At 48.4% G+C, this 24258-nt stretch overlaps 8 protein-coding genes across 8 annotated transcripts; 1 reads left to right on the forward strand and 7 right to left on the reverse strand.

Annotated features, from left to right (window-relative positions):
• Nucleotides 1–1129: 1129 nt before the first annotated feature.
• On the reverse strand, nucleotides 1130–1945 carry N7473_010632 (kinesin light chain; the record flags this gene model as incomplete). Its single annotated transcript, XM_057156571.1, has 1 exon — nucleotides 1130–1945. The coding sequence occupies one exon, from the start codon at nucleotides 1943–1945 to the stop codon at nucleotides 1130–1132; it is 816 nt and encodes a 271-aa protein (XP_057005226.1).
• Nucleotides 1946–5283: 3338 nt separating this feature from the next.
• N7473_010633 (uncharacterized protein) lies at nucleotides 5284–6408 on the reverse strand (the record flags this gene model as incomplete). The annotated part of the gene is made up of 1 exon (XM_057156572.1): nucleotides 5284–6408. One exon carries the CDS (start codon nucleotides 6406–6408, stop codon nucleotides 5284–5286), a length of 1125 nt encoding a protein of 374 aa, XP_057005227.1.
• Nucleotides 6409–7488: 1080 nt separating this feature from the next.
• On the forward strand, nucleotides 7489–8620 carry N7473_010634 (ankyrin repeat domain-containing protein; the record flags this gene model as incomplete). The annotated part of the gene is made up of 2 exons (XM_057156573.1): nucleotides 7489–7768; nucleotides 7845–8620. The coding sequence occupies 2 exons, from the start codon at nucleotides 7489–7491 to the stop codon at nucleotides 8618–8620; spliced, it is 1056 nt and encodes a 351-aa protein (XP_057005228.1).
• Nucleotides 8621–10324: 1704 nt separating this feature from the next.
• N7473_010635 (ankyrin repeat domain-containing protein) lies at nucleotides 10325–11311 on the reverse strand (the record flags this gene model as incomplete). The annotated part of the gene is made up of 1 exon (XM_057156574.1): nucleotides 10325–11311. The coding sequence occupies one exon, from the start codon at nucleotides 11309–11311 to the stop codon at nucleotides 10325–10327; it is 987 nt and encodes a 328-aa protein (XP_057005229.1).
• A 906-nt stretch (nucleotides 11312–12217) lies between these two features.
• Nucleotides 12218–12620, reverse strand: N7473_010636 (uncharacterized protein; the record flags this gene model as incomplete). Its single annotated transcript, XM_057156575.1, is given in 2 exon segments — nucleotides 12218–12366; nucleotides 12386–12620. The coding sequence occupies 2 exon segments, from the start codon at nucleotides 12618–12620 to the stop codon at nucleotides 12218–12220; spliced, it is 384 nt and encodes a 127-aa protein (XP_057005230.1).
• Nucleotides 12621–13773: 1153 nt separating this feature from the next.
• Nucleotides 13774–16405, reverse strand: N7473_010637 (choline/carnitine O-acyltransferase; the record flags this gene model as incomplete). Its single annotated transcript, XM_057156576.1, has 4 exons — nucleotides 13774–13898; nucleotides 13960–15864; nucleotides 15915–15944; nucleotides 16000–16405. 4 exons carry the CDS (start codon nucleotides 16403–16405, stop codon nucleotides 13774–13776), a joined length of 2466 nt encoding a protein of 821 aa, XP_057005231.1.
• A 1091-nt stretch (nucleotides 16406–17496) lies between these two features.
• On the reverse strand, nucleotides 17497–18066 carry N7473_010638 (uncharacterized protein; the record flags this gene model as incomplete). The annotated part of the gene is made up of 1 exon (XM_057156577.1): nucleotides 17497–18066. One exon carries the CDS (start codon nucleotides 18064–18066, stop codon nucleotides 17497–17499), a length of 570 nt encoding a protein of 189 aa, XP_057005232.1.
• A 3216-nt stretch (nucleotides 18067–21282) lies between these two features.
• N7473_010639 (CAP domain-containing protein) lies at nucleotides 21283–22269 on the reverse strand (the record flags this gene model as incomplete). The annotated part of the gene is made up of 2 exons (XM_057156578.1): nucleotides 21283–21640; nucleotides 21716–22269. The coding sequence occupies 2 exons, from the start codon at nucleotides 22267–22269 to the stop codon at nucleotides 21283–21285; spliced, it is 912 nt and encodes a 303-aa protein (XP_057005233.1).
• Nucleotides 22270–24258: the final 1989 nt, after the last annotated feature.

Here is a 24258-nt window from a genome sequence, read left to right on the forward strand (position 1 = left end):
GTAACTATCATCACCTGTTGAATTCTGGTGAAGATATCGGTTGACTGCGCATCGATTCGGAGCCTATTCGAGTAAACGGACGAAAAAAAGACCCATCCAGTATATGTGGAGTAGAGAGTCATGGCCGTGGTGATAGTCGCTCCCACTAACAACATTATTCCTTCGGGACTGTGAAAGCCTACAAAAGATGAATTGCCTTATTTGAATCCGCCCCGTGAAACTGTAAAATAAAGGAAGGGCTGTACGAACTCCGGAAGATCAGCCAAGCCTGGCACCGCACATCCGCGCCTTGTAGCTTTTTGCCGAGGAATATGCAGAACTGTGGGTAAAAATGGTTCATCGTGCAGTGCCAACAATACTCAACTAACCCACCTCAGGGAATGAACCGGGGTTGCAAAACTTTCAGACGACACCACCAATCAAACCAGAAGATCTTTTTCCAGGTCTTCCGGAGATACCTATTCCTTCTCACGCTGTGGATGCTTGGGATGGTTGTTGCGAGGAGCAAGACCGATCCCTGCCATGGCAACCATTTCCACCATCACAAATCTATTGCGGGCCAACCAGTTTCCCATTGACTATATATTGTCTTCTCTTCCCTAGCTGTGAAGATTGCTGCTTTGTTGAATGGAAGGGACCCAATCTATTTTCCCCGCTTACAGTGCTTCTCAAAATCGGCTTGACCAATACACACTGAATAACTATCTCTTGTCTGGCCCCGCCGCCAAGGGCTTAGCGCGAATAAATTATTGAGCTAGCCTCATCACATAATACTTTATTACCATTGCATCCCGCATGCCACGGGATTCCGTGGAATCCCAAAGTGCAAATCTGACAAGGCGACCAAACCAAATGGTTTGAACCGAGACGATCTGCCACGTGGCAGCAGCTCTCCTCACGAGCTTACACGAAATGAATCTTTTTCACTGGTGACACAAAGCGACCGTCAAAGGCCATTGTTATCGAAGAAGATTGGAAAACATGAGCTGTGAGTTGTTGGGATGCTTACTGCATGGTCAGGACTCGGTAGCAAGGTGGCGTTTTGCCTCGAACTTAGATACGTCGAAGCCACGACCACAAGCACGTCAAATTAAAGGAAATATTTTCTATGGCGGGCAGTGTTTCTGCACTATTTTGCATCCACGGTTCCTAGCCTATTTAATCTCTCTATAACCTGCCGGGTCCTATTGTGACGTGAACCTAGGGCCTTCTCATAACCCTCTAGTGCTCGCTGGTACATCTCCTTGGCCGCCTTTAGCTTCCTCTGTTTTTTGTAGACCAGACCAAGGTTGTTGACCGTAGTGAGAGTGGACGTATGATCCGCACCCAGGGCCTTCTCATAGCCTGCCAGTGCTCGCTGATACATCTCCTCCGCCTCTTCTAGCTTCCCCTGATCCTTAGAGAGAACACCGAGGTTGTTAACCGTAGTGAGAGTGGACGTATGATCGGGACCGAGGGCCTCCTGCTTGCCTACCAGTGCGCGCAGGAACATCTCCTCTGCCTCTTTCAGCCTTCCTTGATCGGAGTACAGACCCCCAAGGTTGTTGACTGTATTGAGAGTGGACGTATGATCAGGACCGAGGGCCTCCTCCTTGCCTACTAGTGCGCGCAGGAACATCTCCTCTGACTCTTTCAGCTTTCCTTGATCCTTATAGAGAAGACCAAGGTTATTGACCGTTTCAAGAGTAAAAGTATGATCTGCACCTCGGGCCTTCTTAAAGCCTACCAGTGCGCGATGGAACATCTCCTCTGCCTCCTTTAGCTTCCCCTGATCAGAGTAGACATGACCAAGATTGTTGACTATAGTGACAGTGGACGTATGATCCGCACCCAGGGCCTTCTCATAGCCCGCTAGTGCGCGCTGGAACATCTCCTCTGCCTCCACTAGCTTTCTCTGATCCTTGTAGAGAAGACCAAGGTTGTTGACGGTATCAAGAGTGGCCATCACATATCCTTTGCCTCCTTCAGCTTCCCCTGACCTGTATAGAGAAGACCAAAATTATTGACTTATTGAGATCGGGCGTATGATCGGAACCGAGGGTCTTTTCGTCGTCAAATAGTGCCGTTTTTTAGGGGGTTGTTGAGGGCTGACACTGGACCCTCAAGAAACAAGCCGTTTGGTCGCCTTGTCAGATTTGCACTTTGGGATTCTATGGAATCCCGTGGCATGCGGGATGCAATTGGTAATATTATGTGATAAGCCCTTAGCGGTGGGGCCAGAAAAGAGATATTCAGTGGGTATTGGTCAATCCGATTTCGAGAATCACTGTACCTGCGGTGAGGATGTGTTTGCTTTCCTTCACTCCACACTGCCCGGCGAAGTGAGTTGGCTCAAGACTGTCTATCACAAGTCGGCTTTCGGGTCAGACAGCAGTCGATCTCCCATTCACAATTTCACCAAGTGAATGGTGCGCCGACTCGTTAAGCAGTTTTCAGCTCCGTGTTTACGAGGTTCTATTACACTGGGTTTCACACTGGTGCCAAGGCGCAAGTATCGATCAGTTTGTGCCGCAATTAGCGATATGGCCGTGGCGAGACTGGAAGCAGGGAGCCGGAATCGAGCACAAGGAAGGGAATTTTCTAGAGACCGGTCTCCTTGATCCAGGGTTCTTTGTTCACAACATCATCAGTAATTTCTAGAATATGAATCAACCTTAACATGTTGCTACGATATGTATGTACCGTACCATATTAAGCTGTATATCGCAACTTCCCAATCCTTCCTCAACAATAGACAATATCATACCTGAGGATCCCGCTCTTGTTGCCTAAGAATTTTGCACGTTTTCTTGTTCTTTACCGTTCGTTATGATTCCCCCAACTTGTACAAATTCGAGCGTACGGATACTAGCTCCTGATGTTTAAACTGTTTTCACATACCTGCAGTACTCTACGCTGGCCTATGTATCTTCGCCAACTACCGCCATTTAGATAAGTTTCTAGGATGTTTGATATTCTTTGGTACAGTATCAACTAACGGTATGGTTGTACAGCATTTGCTATGTGGGTTCAATTACACCTTTATCCCCTCGGGTTGGACCATCCACTCACCGGGCTAAGCTCAGCACAAGATAAAGCCCGACTCTTAATGGAGAAAGGCAAACATCGTAGACGCATCTGAAGTTATCGTCAAGTACAAATGGCCATCTGCTTATCTGCTCTCATAATTCTTGGAATAGTGGAATAGTTATGAACTGGCTTTCTGGAACCAGGCTGTGGCTTCGCGCCCGGTATGCACCCGCAGAAAGTACATAGGGATAGATATTTTGACAAATCGAGTTCTACTAGATACAGGAAGTCGCGTTATATATCTATCCCCCACGAAGATGTCGCGAGTGAAGGCCGTGACCAGAACATATTGCCCAATACGGTCCCACAAACAACCGAAGTTTTGCGTTGTATACGCTGCCGCGGCCGCCGATCTCGAGCCTATCACTGGGAACACTGGCAACACCCCGTGTTATACCCGGCCGCTGGTATCTGTTCGAGAAAGCGGACAAGTGTGCTGAGGTTCGGGCTCAGACCGATGACCATCTAGTTGTCCACGATCTTCCTGCGACATGGTCGCGTACTTGGAAATCGGATATCTATGCAGCATAAATCATGTGTGGTACAAATTTGAAGGGGTATTTTTAATCATTGGCGTCGTTTTTGCTTAGCAAAAGGTATTGCCTCGATATCGAGTGCAGAGTACATCTTCCAGTTTGGGCAATGACAGCACAAGCAGAGTGTAAATTGGGCGGCAATTCACTGCAGCGGCACATAAAGCACACTTGTTGACACATTTGTTGAGGCTGTAATTCCCGAATCTGGGGTGAAATGGACCATGACGGCATTTCTACTTTCAAACTGCTCACGACAATTGCCGTTTATTAAATAGACTGGAAGGCCCGCATATGGGGCCCCTAAGATTACACAGCTCTGGCTTCAAAGCGTAGCACGGGGCCTAAGCCAGAATGCCTCGAGGAGCGAGGACGCACCGATATCAGCGACCCCGAGGTGCAACTATCACACAAAGCAAACAATGCGAGATTGAGAGCGATGAGTATAAGCTCTTTACGTATCAGAATTCCTGTTTTAAAGGGCGTCGCGCTTATCCAACTCTCCGATCTCTCCGTTGGGTGTTATACGAGCCGACTTATTGACGGTCAGCAGAATGTAGTCTGTCTGAAACGGACTTTGAGATCATAAGGATATTACCGTCTAAGCAAAGCTTTCTATATGCCCGTTGTGATCGACGTGGCGGATTGGGATGCCAGACGATTCTGGCTCCAGCCCTCAATATTAGGTCCGGCCTAGTCACTTCACCTTCGCTAACTAAACAAAAGCCTACACTATACACTTCTAGCTCTGGATCAAGAGAGCCTTATCATAGCCGCCTAAGCGAGATTTCAGGAGCTAGGAGAAGAAAATCTGTGGTGGATAGTGGATATATACGTAACTCCCTTAGGTCTGTTGACCGCAACGTAAATCCTACTAGACCTAGCTGCTGACATAGATTAAGAATACCCCGAATCTCTTGACGAGGAGCTTATTCGTACGCTTCGAGAAAATTTCCACAAAGAAAGGTTTCCCTCCGATAGGCGTATCTACTAAAAGATTCGTGTCTATGAAGGCGCGACGGGCGGTCTTAGCGGCGGACCTGTTTGGCATGTTTGCCTATCTCACTACTATAAAATAGCCTCGTCCTACTGGCAAGAAATAGTATGGGGATTCGTCCATCATCCGCACATATTGCTCAGTATCGCATTGTTCGTCCTGGTCGTCTTGTTCGCCTTAGTGAAGCAGCTAAGGACCAAGGATTGCTCGTTGCTTTTTGCCTATATCGCCCGTCCTGCCTGTTGCTTGGCGCCCTATAATATCTGCTGTATTGTTTGGCTGTCTGCTACTTCGTGTGGAGCTACTAGGTGGTTATCTCTCTTGTGCCTCGACCTGCCTAGCGTGACTAGGCTGCCTTCGAGCCTATCCCCCACTTCACTAGATAGTTAACCCAACTACAAGCCAAGATTGATGATTTGTCATACTCTTTCAGGCGGAGCTAGATTTGCCGGCAGGAGAATCCCGACCGTACGGTCTGAGGTCATTGTCTGCCCTCTGTTCGCCGGTCGTTCTCATAGGACTAGTTTCCTCAAAATAATGTTCCACTATATGATCGCTCACCCCTGCTTGCCACAACCTGAATGACGAGGACGAATTAGATTGCGTCTGGCCCTTGGCGAGCAGCCTCTACCTAAAGTAGCTCCAGGGCTCGTTAGGACGATATACCCAGTTAATAACAAGGCCTCAACCCGTTTGAGGTGCTTCGGGATATAACAAAGGATGGACCGTATCCATCTGGCCATGGCAAATCCAGTACCCTTTCGGACTGTCAGTGAGTCGGCCACCATCGCAACTGACGTTCCGCCAAACCGCGTCATTGTCTGAATAAGTATGTGTCCACGAGATGCTCTTTCCATTTGCCTTGAACTTCAGACCACGGTAGATGCATGAAGGGAGGGCTATTCGAGTGTCCCTCAGAAATTTCATGCTCCTGATAGCGTAATCGATCTGCTCGAGTATTTTGTCGGGATTAGTGTGTCTCCTCGTCTCTATGTCATTCTTGTATACCGGGTCGTTTTTTGCCTCAAGGCCAGTTTGCAGGGATAAATAGAGGAATTGAAGGTTGGGTAAGACTTTTGGTAGCTCCTGGATTGAGCGGTGAAACTCTGCCATCCATTCCGCATCCCAGGACTCATACGGCTGGATATCCCATAACAGCTCAACTTCTCTTATTGCTGCGAGTCGTTGTGGCCTCAAAACGTTTGGAAGCCGATGAAAAACTTGCTGGCCCTGAATATGAAACCGATTTGTCTCATACAGTATCCCAATTCCTTCTTGATAAGCTTGCCGACAAGCCACCAGCCAGCCCATGACTCCAACGTAGCATTCACCAACCCCGGGGCCCCGACACCACATAGCACTCACCCAATTAGGATGAGATTGGCAAACGTCCATTACCGGCCTCAACGAGTCCGAATCGCTGGCTGGTGGCCCACGCCAGACACTCCTTGTGCGATGGCAGCGATGCCCCGTCCATTCCCAACGTCGGAACCGAGCCCTGTCGCGCTCCGAGGAGAGCGGAATATTCGCATGTCGAAGCTCGTTCGAAGCAAAGTAGGTGTCTCCTGGAGGGTGCTCGAGGCTCAAATGCAAGTGAAGTGTGGCCATACCGAAAGCATACTTCAGTATCAGCTGTCGAATCTCCTCGGGCAATCGTTGAAAGAAGGCGCTTTCTGCCGTGGCCAGTGGCGATGATGAAGGAAGGGTGAGTGCACGGCGTCGTCTTGGGAGCGTAGGCGGTGGTGGGTTTGCATCGCCGCGGGCCAGTTGCCGGAGTCGCGAGAGCCATTCGGTTGCGTGCTTGTGCATAAGAACTGCTGGACAGGTTCGATGAGAAAGACGATGAAGTCGCAAGGAAACGTGGAGTGTCTGTTTGTTCAAAAGAATTGGACACTGGGGTCATAAGGCTCGTCCGTCGTAAATAAACTTTGTATGGGTATCTGTGAAGCTATACAATTACAGTATGGGCTTGTACGCATTGATGGAGCCTAAGAGAAGCAAGGGGAACCAATCCAAATGAGATGACTGAATTGATTGAAGGAAAAAAGAGACTAAACCGTGGCGAGGACTCGTTGAAGTGGGAATTGCTACGGACACGAGCACCTTTTGCTAGTGAACTACTTAACTAACTAGTTAGCCGCACAGCAATTAGTAATACACCTTCCCCCCCCCCCCCGGGGGGCCGGAATACCTTTAGGCTCCGGCCTGCCAGCATTCTGCCCACGTGAAGTCGCCCAACTTCAACGGTCGGTATCTACACAAAAAACCTTCAATTCAAAAGAGAAATATACCTTCTAGTAGCTCGGGCTCTGCTCTATACGATAGTATAATTCTTTTTCCCAAAAATCCCAAATGAAAGATGCTCCGTTTCCCGAAATCAACCATCTAGCCGCACTCCGGACCTGTTAAATCCTCGCATTGGACGAATTCTTCTCGAACGGGAGGAGTGGGGTAATGTAACGGGCCAGAGCTGGATGTTGATCACGTGTGTCACCGTGAAGGCTGTACCAAGCCTCTCAGGAGGCCCCATGTGTTTACTTTTCTTCAAGCTTTCGAGAGACAGATTGTCGGCCACACCCAATTGAATCAATTCGGGTCTGAGCCCTTCACAGTGAGTGTGGGCGCAACCACTTGCATTACCCACTATAACGCGGAAAATATTACTCCTGCCTCTCAATCTCTTGCACTTTTGTTTCAAAATACGAGGCACTTTGATATTTATAGCAACGTGAATCTTCAAGGTATGATAGACGGTTAGAGATAAGCCGCTTCTACTCCCTCGCCACATCCCAGCCTGTTTTCCCTTAACTTCCCAAAAAAGGGGAGAGAAAGAAGAAAAGTCAAAACAGAGGGCAATATACCAACTCCATCGAAACAGAGTTTACGGATATGAAAGACTTTAATATCGACGCTTTCGCCCGCGACATCAAACCCAAGGCTACAGAAACAGAATTCGTGACCAAGGATGAGCTCGCGAGCCAGAATCTCAGGAACTCCAGGGGCCACAAAAGAGCCCCCGGCGTCTTATCCACCCCAAACCTAGTCGATATCATGGAACGCGCCAGCTCGGCCTGCATGGAAGCTAGCTTCGAATCGACAAACTGCGCCATTTCCGTCCCTTTTAAAACACTCACTGCACAATCTGTGCCCGTTGCCCCCAGGAAGCACAGTCACCGCGACCGCACATTACGAAGGTCGCGAGAATAAAGCCTTCAAGTTTCTCGTCACCGCTTACGATGATGCAGGCGAGATCGCTAAGGGAACGTTCTGGCGCTCGATTGTGTGCAAAGAAAATCTCGAGAATGAGGCATTGCTACGGCAAAAGTCCCCCGCGGGAAAGATATATGCACGAAATTCAGAGTTAGAGTGTGTTGCACAACCCCGCGAGGGGCTGCACTTTTTGATGACCCGTGATCGTGACCCTAAAAGGGACTGTACGATGTGTTATCCAATTCGGTGGAACTGGAGAGGGGATAGTCTTCCCCATAACAGCGTCTCTCGCGGCTTTCATCACGCCGCTCACCATGGAACGGCGAAGCTTGTCAAGCTGTGGTTGAATAGCGGGATCGATCTTAGCTCGTACTTGAGCACTGGGCTATACGCCGCAGTTGAGGGAGGACAATCTGAAGTGATGCAGTTATTGATGGATAGGGGTGCTGATCCCTTAACATGGCAAACTAGGGGAGTTGGCCGCGAAAATCTACTTCATATTGCTGCGCAACGTACCAACAATGAGGTCGTAGCGCTGCTACTACAAAAAGGACTCGACCCGAACATTACCGAGAAAGAGAATTACTGGGGCGCGCTTCACTTCGCTCTGAGACACGGAAGGTCGTTGACTAAGGTAAAGTTATTGATTGATGCCGGTGCAGATCCTAATCAATCAGAGGATGAAGGGTGGACAACTCTGCATTTTGCGGTGGAGAGCGGCGATCTTGAAATAGTCCAATTTCTGATCGACAATGGTGCAGATATGGAAGCAACAAATGTTAGAGATACGCCTCTTATGATGGCTGTTTGACTGGGGAATGCGGAAGTTGTAAAGAAGTTGCTGGCGAACGGCTGCAGTCCATCCCTTGGCCATGGACGCTGTTCTGCGCATCAGTGGCTTGCGGGTCAACCAGTGCCTGACTTGACCGGGCGCGCACGTTCTCTACGACCCTAAGCATAGCTTGTCATGCCCTCGAACTTTTCTGACTTCTTATAGCTGCACTATTGAAATGTCTGGTTCTGTGTGGTCTTCCTCCGCAAGGCAATTTGAGATTGCGTCTCTGGGAGGGAATGGATTGTGGCTGAGATCCTTTGCAATAATCCCAGGACCAATGCGGCTTCCAGGAATCGCCTGTAGAATGCATATCTGGGAGTGAACGGAAGAAGACATCATATACTCACTCGGACCTAAACATCTCGGAAATCTGTAACTGAAGCAGGCGTCTCTCAAGCCATTTTCCGCCTGGAAGGCTTAGAAATCAAAGTGAAGCAAGAATTACTAATCTCTACTGAGTGGATGTCTCGACTGCCTCCTCGACTGGGCACCCAGTTCACACGTACCCAAACCTCTAGATTATATAATATTTTTTAATGCAGAAAATTTTTTTAACACCTTCTTTGACCCCTTTTCAAGATCATTACGATGTATTGAATTTCACAAGATATCAGCATCTTTACTCTCACTATCACTATTCGAGGATTCCGATTCTGATATATTTATCCCTACGGAATCCACTGCTAGTACCGCCTTAGAGATTAATTCAATTCTCTATAATCTTCTATCTATGAGTAACTGTTTTCTAAATAAGAGTATATATAAATCTGATGTTTTATACTAGCGATAAAGATTGGCCTCTAAAACTTTAGTGCACTAAAATTGTATTTGTAAAGATACTCTATAAGTCAGGATAGAGGCCTGTCAATCAGGTAGGAGAAAGGGACCAAGTCAATTGTTCAGAAAGGTCAAAGACTGTTTCTTGAGGAATGTAAAACCTCTCCAACATGGATCAATTTATGTACAGTCATACCGCTCAAAACAGGAAGGAGATGTATTCTTAGTAGGGGAATGGGAGTGGGGGAAAACACGAGGCTTGTGTAACCTCTACAAGGGCCTTCCTTGCAGGAGTCCGTACACGTACCGGCGGCGAAGCCCCAGTGAACCTCCACCGAAAGCTTAGCGGCTTACCAGGGTCCTGGTGGCCTGAGGCACCGGCATTTGTGGATAACCTCATGTCGGGTATATCGTAACAGAAGTGAAACAAGGTGGTATCACATATTACCCACGCATTTCTCCGCTAAAGTCCGCCGCTGGCTGTCGTTTTTGTGGGCCAGAGCTGCGGGCTACTGCAAAGGGCCGCCACCGAGACAACACCTCGTATTCGGCTACTGAACTTCGCCCTAGTGTTCCATTATTGGCCAAGTCCTAGTTCAACTGATTATTCCACCCAGTACAGCCAGCGTACTAGGTATCAGTCGCTAGCAGTAAGTTGCTGCTAGCTTGTTCTGACAGAAGGATATTCTCGACAAATAACCTTCCAGGATACTGGCTAACCGGAGTATCGAATAACGGGTAGACTACCGGTGAGATCGGAATTCGCTGGCTCTAAAGCTATTTATTCCATCAACAAACCCGCGCGTGCGGGGTAATATCGGATCTGCGTGACGAGCTACACCCGTAGCAGTCAGATTAATAGAATCCCAGGATTGGCGCAAATGTTTTGTAACAAGTTCATCTTCACCAGCTACAGTTGTAGTAGGCTGCCCGAGCACGCATCCATCTAGTGGTCTCCTGAAGTAATAGATTAACCACAACAATGTTCGGATCTTTAGTTCCCCAATCTGTACTGGCCAAAAGGACTGCAGTAAGGCCGCCATTGTTCATGATTGTTGGATCGCTTCCTGCCTCAAGCAGTAGCCTAATCACAGCCACAGCTTCTCTTGAATACATAGCTGCGTAAATCAGTGGAGTGTTCCCATCCATAGTCTTGGAATTAGGGTCAGCCCCCGCTTCGAGTAACAGCTTTGCCACTGTATCATGCCCATTTTTTGCAGCAAATGATAACGGAGTCCGGCCATAATTATCTGAAGAATCTGGAACCGCGCCCTTTACCAGCAACAGTTCAACAGTCTTTGCATGGCCACGCTCAGCAGCCCATGAAACTGCCGTTTGACCGAGTATATCCTTGCACTCGAGAGAGGCGCCATTATCAAGTAATAGTTTCACAATTTCTTCATGGCCATCCACTGCTGCCAAGATTAAGGGGGTTTGGCAATCTTGGTCCCGGCTTTCAAGGTCGGCACCCTTCTCAAGGAGCAGCTTAACCATTTCTTGACGTCCGAGCGAAGCTGCAGTAGCCAAGGGTGTCCGGCGAACCCAACCTTTAGCCTCGAGATCAAGCCCCGTCAGCATGAGTAGCCGGCGGAAAATACTCTCGCAGTTAGAGTTTATAGCCAGGAGCAGCGGAGTTAACCCGTTCTCATCATAGATTTCAACAAATGGCCTTTCCTTGAGTGACTTTGCAGCAGTGCCTTCATGTCCAAATCGTGCAGCCCATAGTAATGCTGAACGGCTGAAAAGTTTTACATTCAGGCGATACAAGGCTCCATTAAAATTGTCATAAAAGTGGTGACAGGTTTGAACAAGCGCATTAATATCACTTTGGCGGTCCAAATGTTCTAAAATCAACTCCAACAGTTCAGTTGGTACGGACAGTAATGACATGCTTCGAAAGAAGAGTGAGGAATGGACAAGCAATCATGAAGAAAACTTCAAATCGTTGGGGGGCGGAATTATAATTAGTAGAGGGGTAATGTCACTCAGAAGTTACCACTGTTCCCTTCGCCGCCCCCGCAAAAGGCGGTGAATTTTGGTAATCCGCCGCCTACTAACTTATTTCCAGCAATGATGAAGAGCTGCGGTGTGAGGACAGCCAGGAAACTGGGACAATTCAAAGTGTATTGACCGTAGATAGAAACTCGGCGCGGAATAACCGTTTTTCCGCAGAGGAAGATCGACGGAACAGAAGCAGCAGTGGATCCCGGAGAACGGAGATAGTTAGTTAGTTAGTAGTTAACTAGTTAACGTTAAGTTAACAGACCGTATGTATTAGTCATTATTATGCCCACATAACTAACTAGTTAGTCAACTTAGTTAACTAGTTAGTTAGATTGCCAGACAGCTTAGGGGCTGTCCATTCCACGCTCAGGGTCGTGGGCCCCCGGCTGAGTAATCGGTCTCGTAGGCCCGCCCGGCCGGCTTTAATTACCATTCATGGAATTTATAGGCATTGGAAACCCGAAAAGTTCTTGGCTGGGCTGCAACAGGCTTAGCTGGGGTTCTTATATGAATAAGAGTGCGGAATTACCACGTGTTTCATGATGCTAGTGGTCGGATTACCCCCGAGGCAGAAGCTTTGATTACACTTTTTCCAAATTTGAAAGCGAAACAACACATAATGCAATTCATTCTATACTTGAACGTATCAACAACCCATACCAGACGCGTTTGTTCAACCAAATCGATGCTAACAAATTAATATCCCGCAATTAAATATCCCTCCAGAACCTCTTTGTCCCAGAAGCTCTTCGTTCTTTGAACATTATATACCCCAGAAAACCTAACCCACGCTTAGACATCGCAGAACAACTGGTAGCTGCGGTAGTACTTATCACCACTCAAGCAAGTCTCGGTAGGAACCTCGTGCTTATCAAGATGGCACTGCAAATCACTGTAGATGTACACTAGAAGAATCTTAGATCCCATAATCACAGTAGCAACTAGAGTAGAAAAACTCACGAGTGCATCCGGCATCGACACGCTCAACGCTCACAGATCGAACGACGTCAACCTCATCCAATGGGTTGCACTGGCCAACCTGGTCACCGTAGATACCCTCTTCTCCGAGGTTGAGATTCGCACACGAGGGTTCGCCCCAGAGACGGAGTTGGACGTAGCGGTGTGTAGGCACGACTGCTGCGGAGGCAGCACCTGCAAGGGCGATGGCGGAGGCGAGGATGGTGGGGAAGTACATTTTTGTGGGTGAGTAGGTCTTTGGGAAGATTGGTTGGTTGTGGGTGTAGAGTGAGGATTGATTGTTTAGTGATGATGCTTGTTGATGTTGAGTATTCGAGGATGTTGGTGGCTCTTATATAGTTTTCTGGATGTTGATCATACCTACGCCTGTATCGCTTGCTGACGTTGTTAGGCTTTACCGAGCCATGAGCTTACTGCATGTGGAGTCAAAACATTGTACGTAAATTTGTTCTAGAATCAGGCGTGATGCTGCGTGCAGTGACATCTTGCCTGATACGATACCTCAGCCTTGTCTCAGTAGATTGTTAACAGATCGGAATCTCGGTAAACCGACATTTGATTTAGTAAAATCTTTACTATTAGCTATCATATACTCTGTACTAAAAATTGCACACCTTCATCTACCGACTCCTCTACAGGTGGAATTTTTTCGCGTCTAAACTGAACATCACTAGTATTGTTTTCCATCCAAAGGTAGATCATAGCAAGCCCACCATCTAGATTCTAGATAATTGCGGGGACATCAACTTTCCGTTGATCATTGACGTATAAGACACTATTTTTATCCATGCATCGTTTACATCAGCTACAGTACACATCAAGGCAGCTACAACTCTTGACCCCGCATGTCTTGAACGAGGGGCAAATCAAGCACCAGCAACTTGATAAACCATGCAGATGTAACATGAACCATTCTAAGACAATGATCTACATTCTCAGCAGCAACAAGCCACAAGGAATTCAGGGTAGACGAGAAGATTGATAAAAATGCTACGTCGCGTTGTTGTTGCTTGTACGAGGCCACCCGCGGGTGGCTGAGCGGGGATGGCAGATCGGGACCAGACCAGGTGGGCTGCATGTCTCAGGGTTCCACAGATGATCAGTGTGATGATCATTGTACTGTAGTTTTGTGGAGCAGAGCTATCAGGACCCATTCGGGTTGCCCGGAATCGGTCGAGACTTGAAGGTCTTGTATGATTCATGGTCTCTTTTCACGTGGCTGGTGAGTGTGGCATGGGGTTTACTGTGACAGCTACTATCTATAGCGAAGGTCTTACAGAGTAGCACAGACACTTTTCCCATGTTTATGTGTTCGGTAGAAGGTAGAACTATCCACTAAATACAAGTCCCAATATATTCAGTCCCCCTCATCAATATTCATTGAGATGAAGTTTCTTTCCAACAAATTTCCGCTTCGCTGGCTTATCACCCCGTTCGCGCTCGGCGCTGACACCTTTGAGTGCATGTAGAAGCATACCAGCGTCGAAGAATCCATCTGAAAACAATGTCAGCTTCTGTTTCTCCAGGAATGTCTCGGGAAAATAGGTAATACTCACAGCCACCCATGCCATCATCCTCGATCTCCCCACTATCCGTCGTAGTGGTCGGTGTGTCCGCTCCACGGTTATCACCGCGAACAACCCTACCCCGTCGATTGGTATCAGCCTGCAACCCCTCCGCCAGCATTTCAGTCTCTCGGGCACGACTGGTCCGTGGGCTGGTGGCCTTGCGATTGGTCGCGCGCAGCAATTTCCTAATTTCGAATAGGTACGACTCAAGCGTGTGCATCAACCGTGCTGTTTGGCGGTGCTTAGACGAGGCGCAGAATGAGATGGAATCGTCTTTGATAATGTATCCAATACCGAAGCCATCGGCGGATGTTGGACCGAATCCAAAGTGTCGTAGGCAGGGGTTTCCACAGTTTGAAGTTGATAGGACGGTGGTGTTGATCTTGTCCCAGCCGGGGTCGCTGAAGATGGCGGGGGTGGGAGGAGTAGGAGTGCGCAGACCGCGGATGCTGCCGCTGCCGGGGGATGAGGAGAAATTATCTTCAGATGTCTCGGAGAGCATGCCATCACTGGGGCTCGAGTAACCCCCCGCAGAGCTGCTGTCTTGGAACAGGCCCTCGTCAAATGACCGTTGCCACAGGCAGTACAGAGCGTACAGGTGGCGGTCTTGGCCCTGTCCCTTTGAGCAATCTTTAGTCATGGCAGTGTGTTTCTGGGTTGCAGTGCGTAGAGCGTCAATCTTGTGCTCTGCCGGATTCTCACCCCAGAATGTCTTGACGAATTCAACGGCCTCTGGTGTCACGGTGCGGACAGCCTCGGTCCGACCATGCAAGAACATTTTCGTCATGGCTGGTTCGTAGGTGTTCTCAACACGACCGTAGAGTCCGTAGTATGCCGCCTGGAAAGCCATCTGCACGAACGCATCCGGTGAGAATCCCATGGAGGTAATAAAGTTCTTGCCAAAGCCTTCAAAGTCCAGGACCTGGAATTCATGCTGGTATAGAAGGTCTGACAGGTGAGACTCAGCAAATCGTAAGGCAATGTTCAGTTCCGGAGTCATGTCCCACTCCAGCCTACGAGGCGTTGTGCTGACATTTCCAAAGCTGCGAGGGTCACGTTTAGCAGGGTCGGGGCTCGTAGTAGCCCATAGGCTTGGGGCCTGGCCGTTGATGGTCTTTGCGAAGCGAAGAATCGTATCGGTGTAAACATCACTGGCGAAGCGTAGAACTGTATGGCCATCCACACCCGTGTGCTCGAAATTGATACCCGCACTACCATTCTTGCAAACTATGATTTGAAGTTTGTCGTACCATCGGTTGGTGCATGTGCCGACCTGAACACCCTTGATCACTTCGCTCGTGCCGCAGAGCATGTTAGCACAAAGCTCAGCCGTGCTCGAGGGTTCGGTGTCATCGAGACACAGTACGAACAGCGCGGTATCGACTATGTTCAGACACTCGGCATTGTTCGAGGCGGCGTCCTTGGTCATGATATCACGCAGACCCGACCATACCTTACGGTTCTCCGTGCTGAGAACACCCAATGCTCCCTTGGCGGCTTCTTGGATTGGAGTCTGCGCGGCATCCTCAATAATGACATGCAGGTTGAGCGAGATATCTTTCTCCGTCATGATCAAGTCACTGTTGTCATCCAAAACATCAAACCAATAGAACTGGCCACGGCACATCACCACCATGTGCCTGGCCGAAGGGTCTTGACTGATAACACAACCATTATCGGTCGGGAGACGGGCGGTTCCAAACATGCGTGAGTACTGATACATGCAAAGAGGAGTGCCCCGAACGGTATCCGGTGGAAGCTCCTCCCTCCGAACGGCTCGAACGAAGGACAGGGCCGAGACGACTAACGAGGCCGCACGGGTGACCTGATGGTTCCGAGCAGGGGTTGGGTCATCCTCCAACAGGAAGAATGGGTTGAGATTGAGGACGACAGCTTTTTGATGTCAGCCATATATGAACGCAAGACGAATAGACTACACTTACGGTTGTCGAAGTTCAGGTAAGAATCATACCCTAGTGAAGATTAGCGTCTGATGGTTCGTCGTATGTCAGCGGGTCTTGCACTTACAAAATTGCTCGATGTAACTTGTCTTGGAGGATGCATATGTCCTCAATTTCTCTTGAAGGATAGGTCCATCGGTCTTCAAAAAGTCCTTCACCGCTGCCTTGGTCTCCTCATGTTCTCGGATCGTCTGCAAGGGCGAGAGAGCCTCGAGATGTCTCCGGCATGTGTCTTCGAGATCAGGAATGGGAAGTTTCGGAAGTGAGTCTTGATTCGCAAAGGTCAGACCCTTTTCCTTGGGTGTATGAACCTTTACAGCCTCCGATGAAGGCTGCTCGGGTGATACATTTGGCCTCACGACCGTATTGCCCTGAGACTCAGCCGCGGTGATTTTGGTAGTGACGGAATCCATGGCATTCCCAAGAGGCTTTGGTGCGGTAAAGAAACGGACTGCCGTTGGTGAGTAGGACATGATGATTAGTGACTATTAAATTTCTCTTTCTGATCAAGCGTAGGACGAGGCGAGGCAGGTGGGGAGAGACAGGAGACGCAAGGCAGTGCGGTAGAAGTAGTGACAATCTTGCAGGCAATATGGTGGCATGGAGACTACCTCATAAGAGTATAAAGGGATAATAGAAGTCGAACAGGGAAAAATGAAGACTAAAGGGAAGTCGGGCACAAGACCGTAGATGCTTTACACGGGCAGGAACTATATAACCCCCTCCAGCTCCGAAACCCCACGGTAGCCGTGGAATTGTGGAGCCGACTCGGGTTGAAGGGGCCAACGGAGGAAAGGACTTACGGGGAATGACAAGCAGAAACACGGGCGACTATGTGGGTTGGGTGGTTCTGGGGCTGGCCGTGCTGAGGTGAATAGCGCCGGAGGAACGGATGAGCCTCTCTGGGAAACTGTGCTGTCACCGTCAGATGATTTCAGCCAAGCAACGTGCAGCTTGCAAAACTAAAGAGGTTTAGTGATTTTGACTCGACTGGCCTGGTAAAATGACGAGATAAGAGTCAAGTGGGACAGAAAATATGTAGAAGGGGGAGAAATATCGGCTGTGTTATGCGTGATACGAAGGGTATTTGTTGAAGGAGAACTCACCCGACCTTAACCAGACGAGCCTCGAGGGTCCGTGTGTGCGAACAGCTGAGCAATCTGATCAGATATCCTCGGTTGATCAGCTGAGAGGAGACTCAAAAAATGCAAGGTATATGAAACCTCTTGAAGAAACTGAAGCAAAGTGATGGTAACGTGTGATTTTTCCGAGCCCGTTACACTGCAAATCAGCGTGTGGGAATTGGGCGTGGGGATTAGACTTGCGATGACGTTTCGGGCGAAGGGAGCGGCGTCGAGAACCTCGCGGGTCACGTGATGTAGTATACTGGCCCTGTCCGGGGGTACTACATTTTTATACTATAGTCCGACATATAACTTCAAAATAGACTCGATTGGAAAGAACATAATAAAGACACTCTATTTACTCCCAAACATAGCACATGAAACAGGAACAAAAGAAGAAAAAAAAACTCTCCAAAGCAGGCACAACCAAAGCAGCAACATCAACCCCGGCACCACGGACAGGTACAGAAGATGTCAGTGAAGTACATGCCTGGAATGATATGATTGAACTCATCAATCTTAAAGTATGTCATGGGCATCATAGAACCATACTTTTTACCAGCACCATACTGATTCCAGAGCTCCCGTGCCTGGCGATCCATTTCATCAGCAGTCTCGTCGCAGACACCAATGATGCGGAAGCCTCCAATGCGCTGGCTAATAAAGTTCAACGCCATTTCGCACTCCCGAGCCGACCCATCCAGTCCAGTAAGGTTCATCACAGCGTTGAGACACTTGACGATTGCGTTGTGTCGCTTCCCAGTGCACTTGTACAATCTCTCTCCAAAGGGGAGCGGGGAAACACGAAGCATTTCTCCCAGGTTTTCAATCTGTGTGTGTAGATTCAGTCGGATTTGGTTAATTGCCTCCTGCTTGGGATCGCAATGAGGCCAAATTAGTCGGAAATTGGCCCTGTGTTGGTCCAGGTCTTGGATGATGCGCTTGCGCAACTCGAGGAAGAGTATGGCATCGACCGCGAGGTCCTCTTCGGAGCGAGGGAGGTTGTCCATGTTTTGAAGATTAAGAATTTGATGAAGATGAAGATTGGATGAATGCTGTGGATATGGAACTGAGACCTTGGGACAGTTACTTGCTATTTATCTTGATTAGTTCCTGTACCAGGTTCCTGCAGCCCTCCCACGAGAACTCAAAGCGGAAAGGCTCGAACAATTGAAGAAGACTTTGTTAGTCAAGGTTCCATTATCTAGACTCACCAAAAATAGGTGATGAAGGCAAGGAACGGCGCCTACACCATCAAAGGCTCATTAAGATGGATCCAGTTTCGAAGTCAGCCCACTCAAGGCTTCTATGGACTCGGCCGTGGGAGGAAAACGTAGTTTTGATTGAGTTGGCCAATCTGGGCTACGCGGGGTCTTTTTGAAACAATTTTGCCATAGGATCAATGAAAGACCATGTTAATGGATGTTGCAAGATAACAAAGGGAATAGGATCTATCAAAGACCATGTGGGTGGACAGCACAAGAACAAAGAAGAAGAATCTTAAAAGAAACCAGTATGTGTCTATTCGAGTCAGTCTTAGGAGTTTCAGGTGCCGTACATACTCGAAAGAGTACTCCGGTAAGATAGGTGGCTGACGAAAGAGCCGCTGTCCAGGATAACCCCGTTCATAATATTCTACGCTACTGCGGCTCTTCTAATTAGTAAGAATAGACACAAGACACAAAGGAACTTGTCATTCATAGTGGTATTCATTTTGCAGCGACATTTCGTGACAAACCAGATCGGAGCCAACCAAATTAATAGATGCACAATAGGATAGCAAATGGATTCGAATCATGCTAGTCCATTTAGTAAGTAACACTCACTTCAATCTCAATAGTCTCCAATCATATAGAACTTAATCATGAAAACCACGCACAAAATCACCAACGACAATAATCACACTCACAACCACACGAATCCCCAAACCCCATCAAAACCGACATAGAATGCAATCTATACAAAGGGCAGGATCCCAATCCCTCTTCCACGCATACCTCCCATGAAGCTCCCTCGCCTGACCATCCATCTCATCCGCAAAATAATCTTTATTACCCACCAACCTCAACCGTCCCACATGCGTACTTATAAGCGCCAACGCACCCGAAGCTTCCCAAAACAAACCCTCTTCTAACATCCGTCTCACTTTTCTTGTAGAAAAGAGGATTCGTCGGATTCGGCGCGGTGCGCAGCGTGTTAGGTTGGATGCGTGGGTGGAACGGAGGGATTCTAGGGAATTTGCGTGGTGGTGGAGGGAGATTTGGATTTGGGGGTGGAGGCGTGGGTTGGTTTGGATTGTTAGGTTGTGGTTTTCGAGGGATTGAACGAGGGTTTTGCGGTGGGTGTAGAAGTGTTCGTTTCTTGGGTTTTGGTTTGTTTTGCTTGGGTGTTGGGAATAGGCTTAGTGTCGTTTTTGTCTAGGGTTGAATTGGTTAGGGAGGTATTTTGATAAGCCATGATTTTGAGGGAATACTCACTAGTTCTTGGAAGACGGTCGTTGTTGTGGTCGAGAGAGAGGTGAGGACGAGGCATTTGGGATCTAAATAGTCTACTATGTCCTTGAGCAATTTCCATTAATAGTTCTTGGACCGTGGCAGGACTGCTTGCTTTATGAAGTCTTTGTTCATTCTCAAAACAGAATTGCTCCTGGTCCTCAAGGTGTTGAAAGAAAAGAGATAAAGCAATGTCGAGTGCATACAAAGAAAGAGACCCGTGGCTCAAACTTCGTTCCAACGTTTAACAAGCCCATTCATGATCTGGCTTAGACTAGGATTCCGCGCAGATATTCTCAATCTAAAGTGTCAGTGTCCAGGTGCATGAAATATGAAATATGAGATCTGTACTAAAGCTCAGCAAAAACTAACGATGATATACTATCCAACCCAGGTACACCAATCGAAGTTTCACCATTCTCGCTAGAACCGACCATACAAAAAGTATTCCACATGTACTGCCGCGTCTAGACAGCCACGTAGTACCAGACCTACTAAGCGGGATGCTATCTAATAAATTCCAAGCAACTCGTATCTTGAAACAACATCTGGTTTGACACCTCTCAACCCCGAAAGAATAAATCCCGATATCTACTACGTTACTACCTAACCATCTATAACACACTCCATCTCAAAGCAAGATAAACCAAGCACTGTCCTGTAGTAGCTACTAGCCAATTACTTTGCCTGATTCTTCGTTCCCAGCTCGGACCCGAGCCAGATATTGTGTGCAGATCAACACAAGATCACCACACCAAGCAACGACTAACTCGTTAGTAACCCAACTAGCGAATTTGCAAAATTGGGATGAGCGCATCGACCAACATCTCCACATAGAACATACAGTAGACTAGCTACTGTACTGTATGTTCAAAATTCGAGTTCTAAAGCAAGTCTTTCTACAATATGTCAATTTTGCGATTTCAAATACACTTTCAATCTCGTCCCGGGGTTTATCACGGCGGCTACTGAAGCCCCAATAACCCCGTCTAACCATAAATCCCTCGCAGCACGACCAAACACCAAACAAAGTTTACGGGACAAGGAAGCGACCTGATTGGTCAGCCATGACGTTTCAGGGGGGAATGATAACAAGGGATCCACTTTACGTGTGAAGCTCAAAACACAAACAGGATTCTGTGATAGATCTACAATAGAGTATAGTAGACTACGAAGGCCCAGGTTTGTAGTAGGCAAGGTTCATCTCGCATTCAGATTTGCAGTACATCACATTGGGACCATGTTCTTCTTTTTATCCACAGGAACGGGGGCAGAAAATCGCTAGGGAGACACCAAGTCAAAAAAAGGAGTATTCACAATTGTAACGGGGTCGCAACTTTGTACGTCCCCTTCTTCCGAGGTCAAACAATAAGAGAAAGGGATAAGCATAGGCACCCTCCGCGTACATACAAGATAATCCCCCTGAATAGGATCGAGTTTTTCTCCAACATGAAGAAAGTCGAGTCCTGCCAGGGGGAATAATGACAGTACCAAATGCCAATCCCCACCTCGGAAAAAGTACCCGAAATCGCCGATCGGGTTGGAACATGCAAAGCGCTGAGAGAAGCGAAGATAGTATGATAAAAAAAAGTAACACAGTGTTAGATAACGAATGCGGGCTTCGCTAGACATCGAGATGTAACATGCATCAGAACTATCCCTACAGATAGCCCGCAAGAAAGGGTGGGCGGCGTCCAGGCAGGACATTCCCTTATAGAAAAGGAAAAATCATGTTTAGGCAGTGTACGTGCCTGCAGTGCCGGGAGCGAGGACGTTCTCGCCATACTGTCCGTCAACGTTACCGACGGGCGAGTAGTTGCAGACAGTGAAGGGCAGGGCGGAGCTGGAGTCGACGTTGCCCAGGCTGTTGCAGGTCACGGTAGCGCAGCCAACGTGGGTAGTGGCCTTCCAGACGATCTGGGAGAAGTGGCCCCACTTGTCGAAGTCGGTCATGCTAGGAGCGGAAGCACCGTAGGGGGTAGGGAAGAATTCGATCTCATCGTTGTACATCAAGTTGGTAATCATGACACCGACCTCGCCAGCCTCAACACCGTAGCCAATGTTCTGACCATAACCACCGCCATTGATGGAGCTATAAAGCATGTTAGAATTTGATGAAGGGTTCAAAGTATCAATTGCATTGCAATTGAATGGGAATTGTACTTACGTATCGTGCTGGTACACGCAACGAGAAGCCAGAACCTGGGCACTGGCCTCGAGATCGGCAGACCACTCAACAGAAGAGACGGAGTGGTTGCTACGGTGGATGTTGTGGTTGTACAGGACAGCAGACTGGTAGGAGTTGGTGGCACTGGCGGTAGACGCGGCGGAGGAAGCGCTGGAGGTGGCGACAGCCAGGGTAGAAGAGGCAGCCTCGACGGTGGAAGTCCAGGCAGTGGAGAAGTAGGAAGTAGCAGCGGCGGCAGTATCAGCGGCGACGGCAGCAGCCTGAGTAGTGGACGAGATAGGAACGACAACAGTGGACTTCTTGGCCAGCTCGGAAGAATCGGTCTCGGCAGCCGCAGCGACGGCGGGCTGGGTGGTGGTCGTCACAGTGTTCTGGATCTGGGCCTGTTGGGCAGGCTGGACAGTCTCGGTAACGGCGGGGGCAGTGACAGTCTTGGTGACGGTGACGGTAGTCCAGTCGGTCACATAGATACGCTTCTCGAAGGCGTTGACGCAGCCAGCGGCGAGGGCAGCGAGGAGCAGAGTAGAGCGCATTGTGTATTTGATTGGCGATCACAGATCAGGTCCAAGATGTAAATTTGAGATTTGAGATTGGGGGTGTTGGAGGTTGATTTGAGAACTTCCCCAGGAAGTTCGATGTAGAGAGAGCGTGGAAGGTCAACAACTGCAGATCGACTGCAGTATGAATTGACAAAGGAGTGTGTATGTACGCTTGGGGGTTAAAGGAATGACAGGCCTGTACACTGTTCAAGTGCCACGAGGCGGGAAGATAAGAAGAGGGAAGCGTGGGAAGAGGAGAAGAGAGAAGGAAAGGAAGCGGGATGGAAGGAGACGAGATCAAGTAGAAAGGAGGACGGGAGGAGAGGAGAGTAGAGTCAAGTGGGGCCGTGTGATGGTTTAATTAGGGGAGATGAACTCAGGACTTGGGATAATTTATCGTGACTTCTTGTCTTCGTTAAATTGGCTTTTCTCATAGAAACTGGCTACCTTCCCGTCCCTTTTTATTGTTTCTGACTGCGTGTTCCAACTAGACGCTTCTCCAACCTCTCGATATCCGCGACACATTCCAGACAGCATCCCGCCACTGACTGGCGTGGGACATTCTACATTCCAACGCGTCTGTCCAAGAGGGTTTGATTGGTTCATCGCGGTCGCAAAAGAGGCTGGCAGAATGGAAATTGCAGAGATCAAAATTTTAGGTCAATTATTCTCCGGGGCTGTCTGGCCCAGAAATCCATCGGTTCTTAGTACCGGGCAGTCTGGGCTTCTACCAGGTGGTGATACTATCATATTCAATGTACATACAGTTACCCCTGGGCGGATCCTCAATTCCCACTGTGCTCCAGACTAGCGCCCGTCCGCCATTTAGAGGCTGCATTAGCGGCCGCGCGTACAGGGAAAAGCAGTCAGGGACCGTCACTAAGGGACTTCCCCAGTCTTGAAGCAACAAAAGCCGTTACTCTAACTCATGAAGACACGAAACCGAAAAGAAAAAAGACCCTGTTGTGTACGGCCTGGACTCATGATCAATTGGATCATCAACAATCGCGTCGCTCATCTCCATTCCCAGACAAGCTCGATCGAGATCTGTAACAAGGAGGGTAAATACCCAGACATGAGTGAGTTTCAGAGTGAGTGGCTTCTCACCAATCACCGTCCTTTTATCATTCGGGAAATTACCCACTGCAACGGCGGGGACCACTAGAGAAAAACTAAGAAACTTGGCTTCGGGTCTGGTCCAGTCCGTCATTTAAGAGAATTGATTAAATCGCGCCGCTTCATCATTTCGTGTTTCAGTCATCGTGGTGCCGCCCAGGGGGAAGAAGTCGAGACTCGAGACCCCTGCCTGTCATTATACTGTACTCCGTAGTTACAACAGTATGAGAATAGAGTACCTTTGACTCAGGCACAATCTATCACAAACTGTCAATAAGGCTTGAAAGCCTTGAAAGCCCTTTGAGGGTCTTTCTTCTAACCTGCATAGAATCAAGGAACTCCTCGACGGTCCAATTCGATCTAGCTCCACTTTTATTACCCGTGGTACAGTATGAACGACTTAGGCTCGAGCGCATAAACATCTTTGCGATATTCAATGCATATTCGCATAATCTCAAATCATTATTTCGGGCCGCAGTACATAGTCTGTAGAGTAAGGCACAATGCCAATACGATCGGTCTACTCTACGGAGCAGTAGTTTCGGAGTGGACAAGGATTGCGTGAGCCACTCCTCGGCATGGAAATGAAAGAAATGGGGCCATAAACAACACCCTTGGCTCATCTCATCTCCGTCCCGAGGTTCCAGAACACAGTACATCACGGATCGACTCCATACTCCGTAGTTTGAAACCATAAAAATCGATACGTCTGATCTTCCGAAGTTCCGATCACCATGAAGAGTATTAAGAATTTAAGGCAGCAGAAATAAGGTAAAGAATACTACTGTGACTCCACTACCGTATAATGTAGAGTACTCTGAAGTCTGTACTTCTCCCGCTCTTACCATCTAATCTCCAGAAAGGGCC

This window comes from Penicillium subrubescens, assembly GCF_028828155.1.
Source record: "Penicillium subrubescens strain IBT 31985 chromosome Unknown utg000007l_segment0_segment0, whole genome shotgun sequence".
Taxonomy (NCBI): Eukaryota; Fungi; Ascomycota; class Eurotiomycetes; order Eurotiales; family Aspergillaceae; genus Penicillium; species Penicillium subrubescens.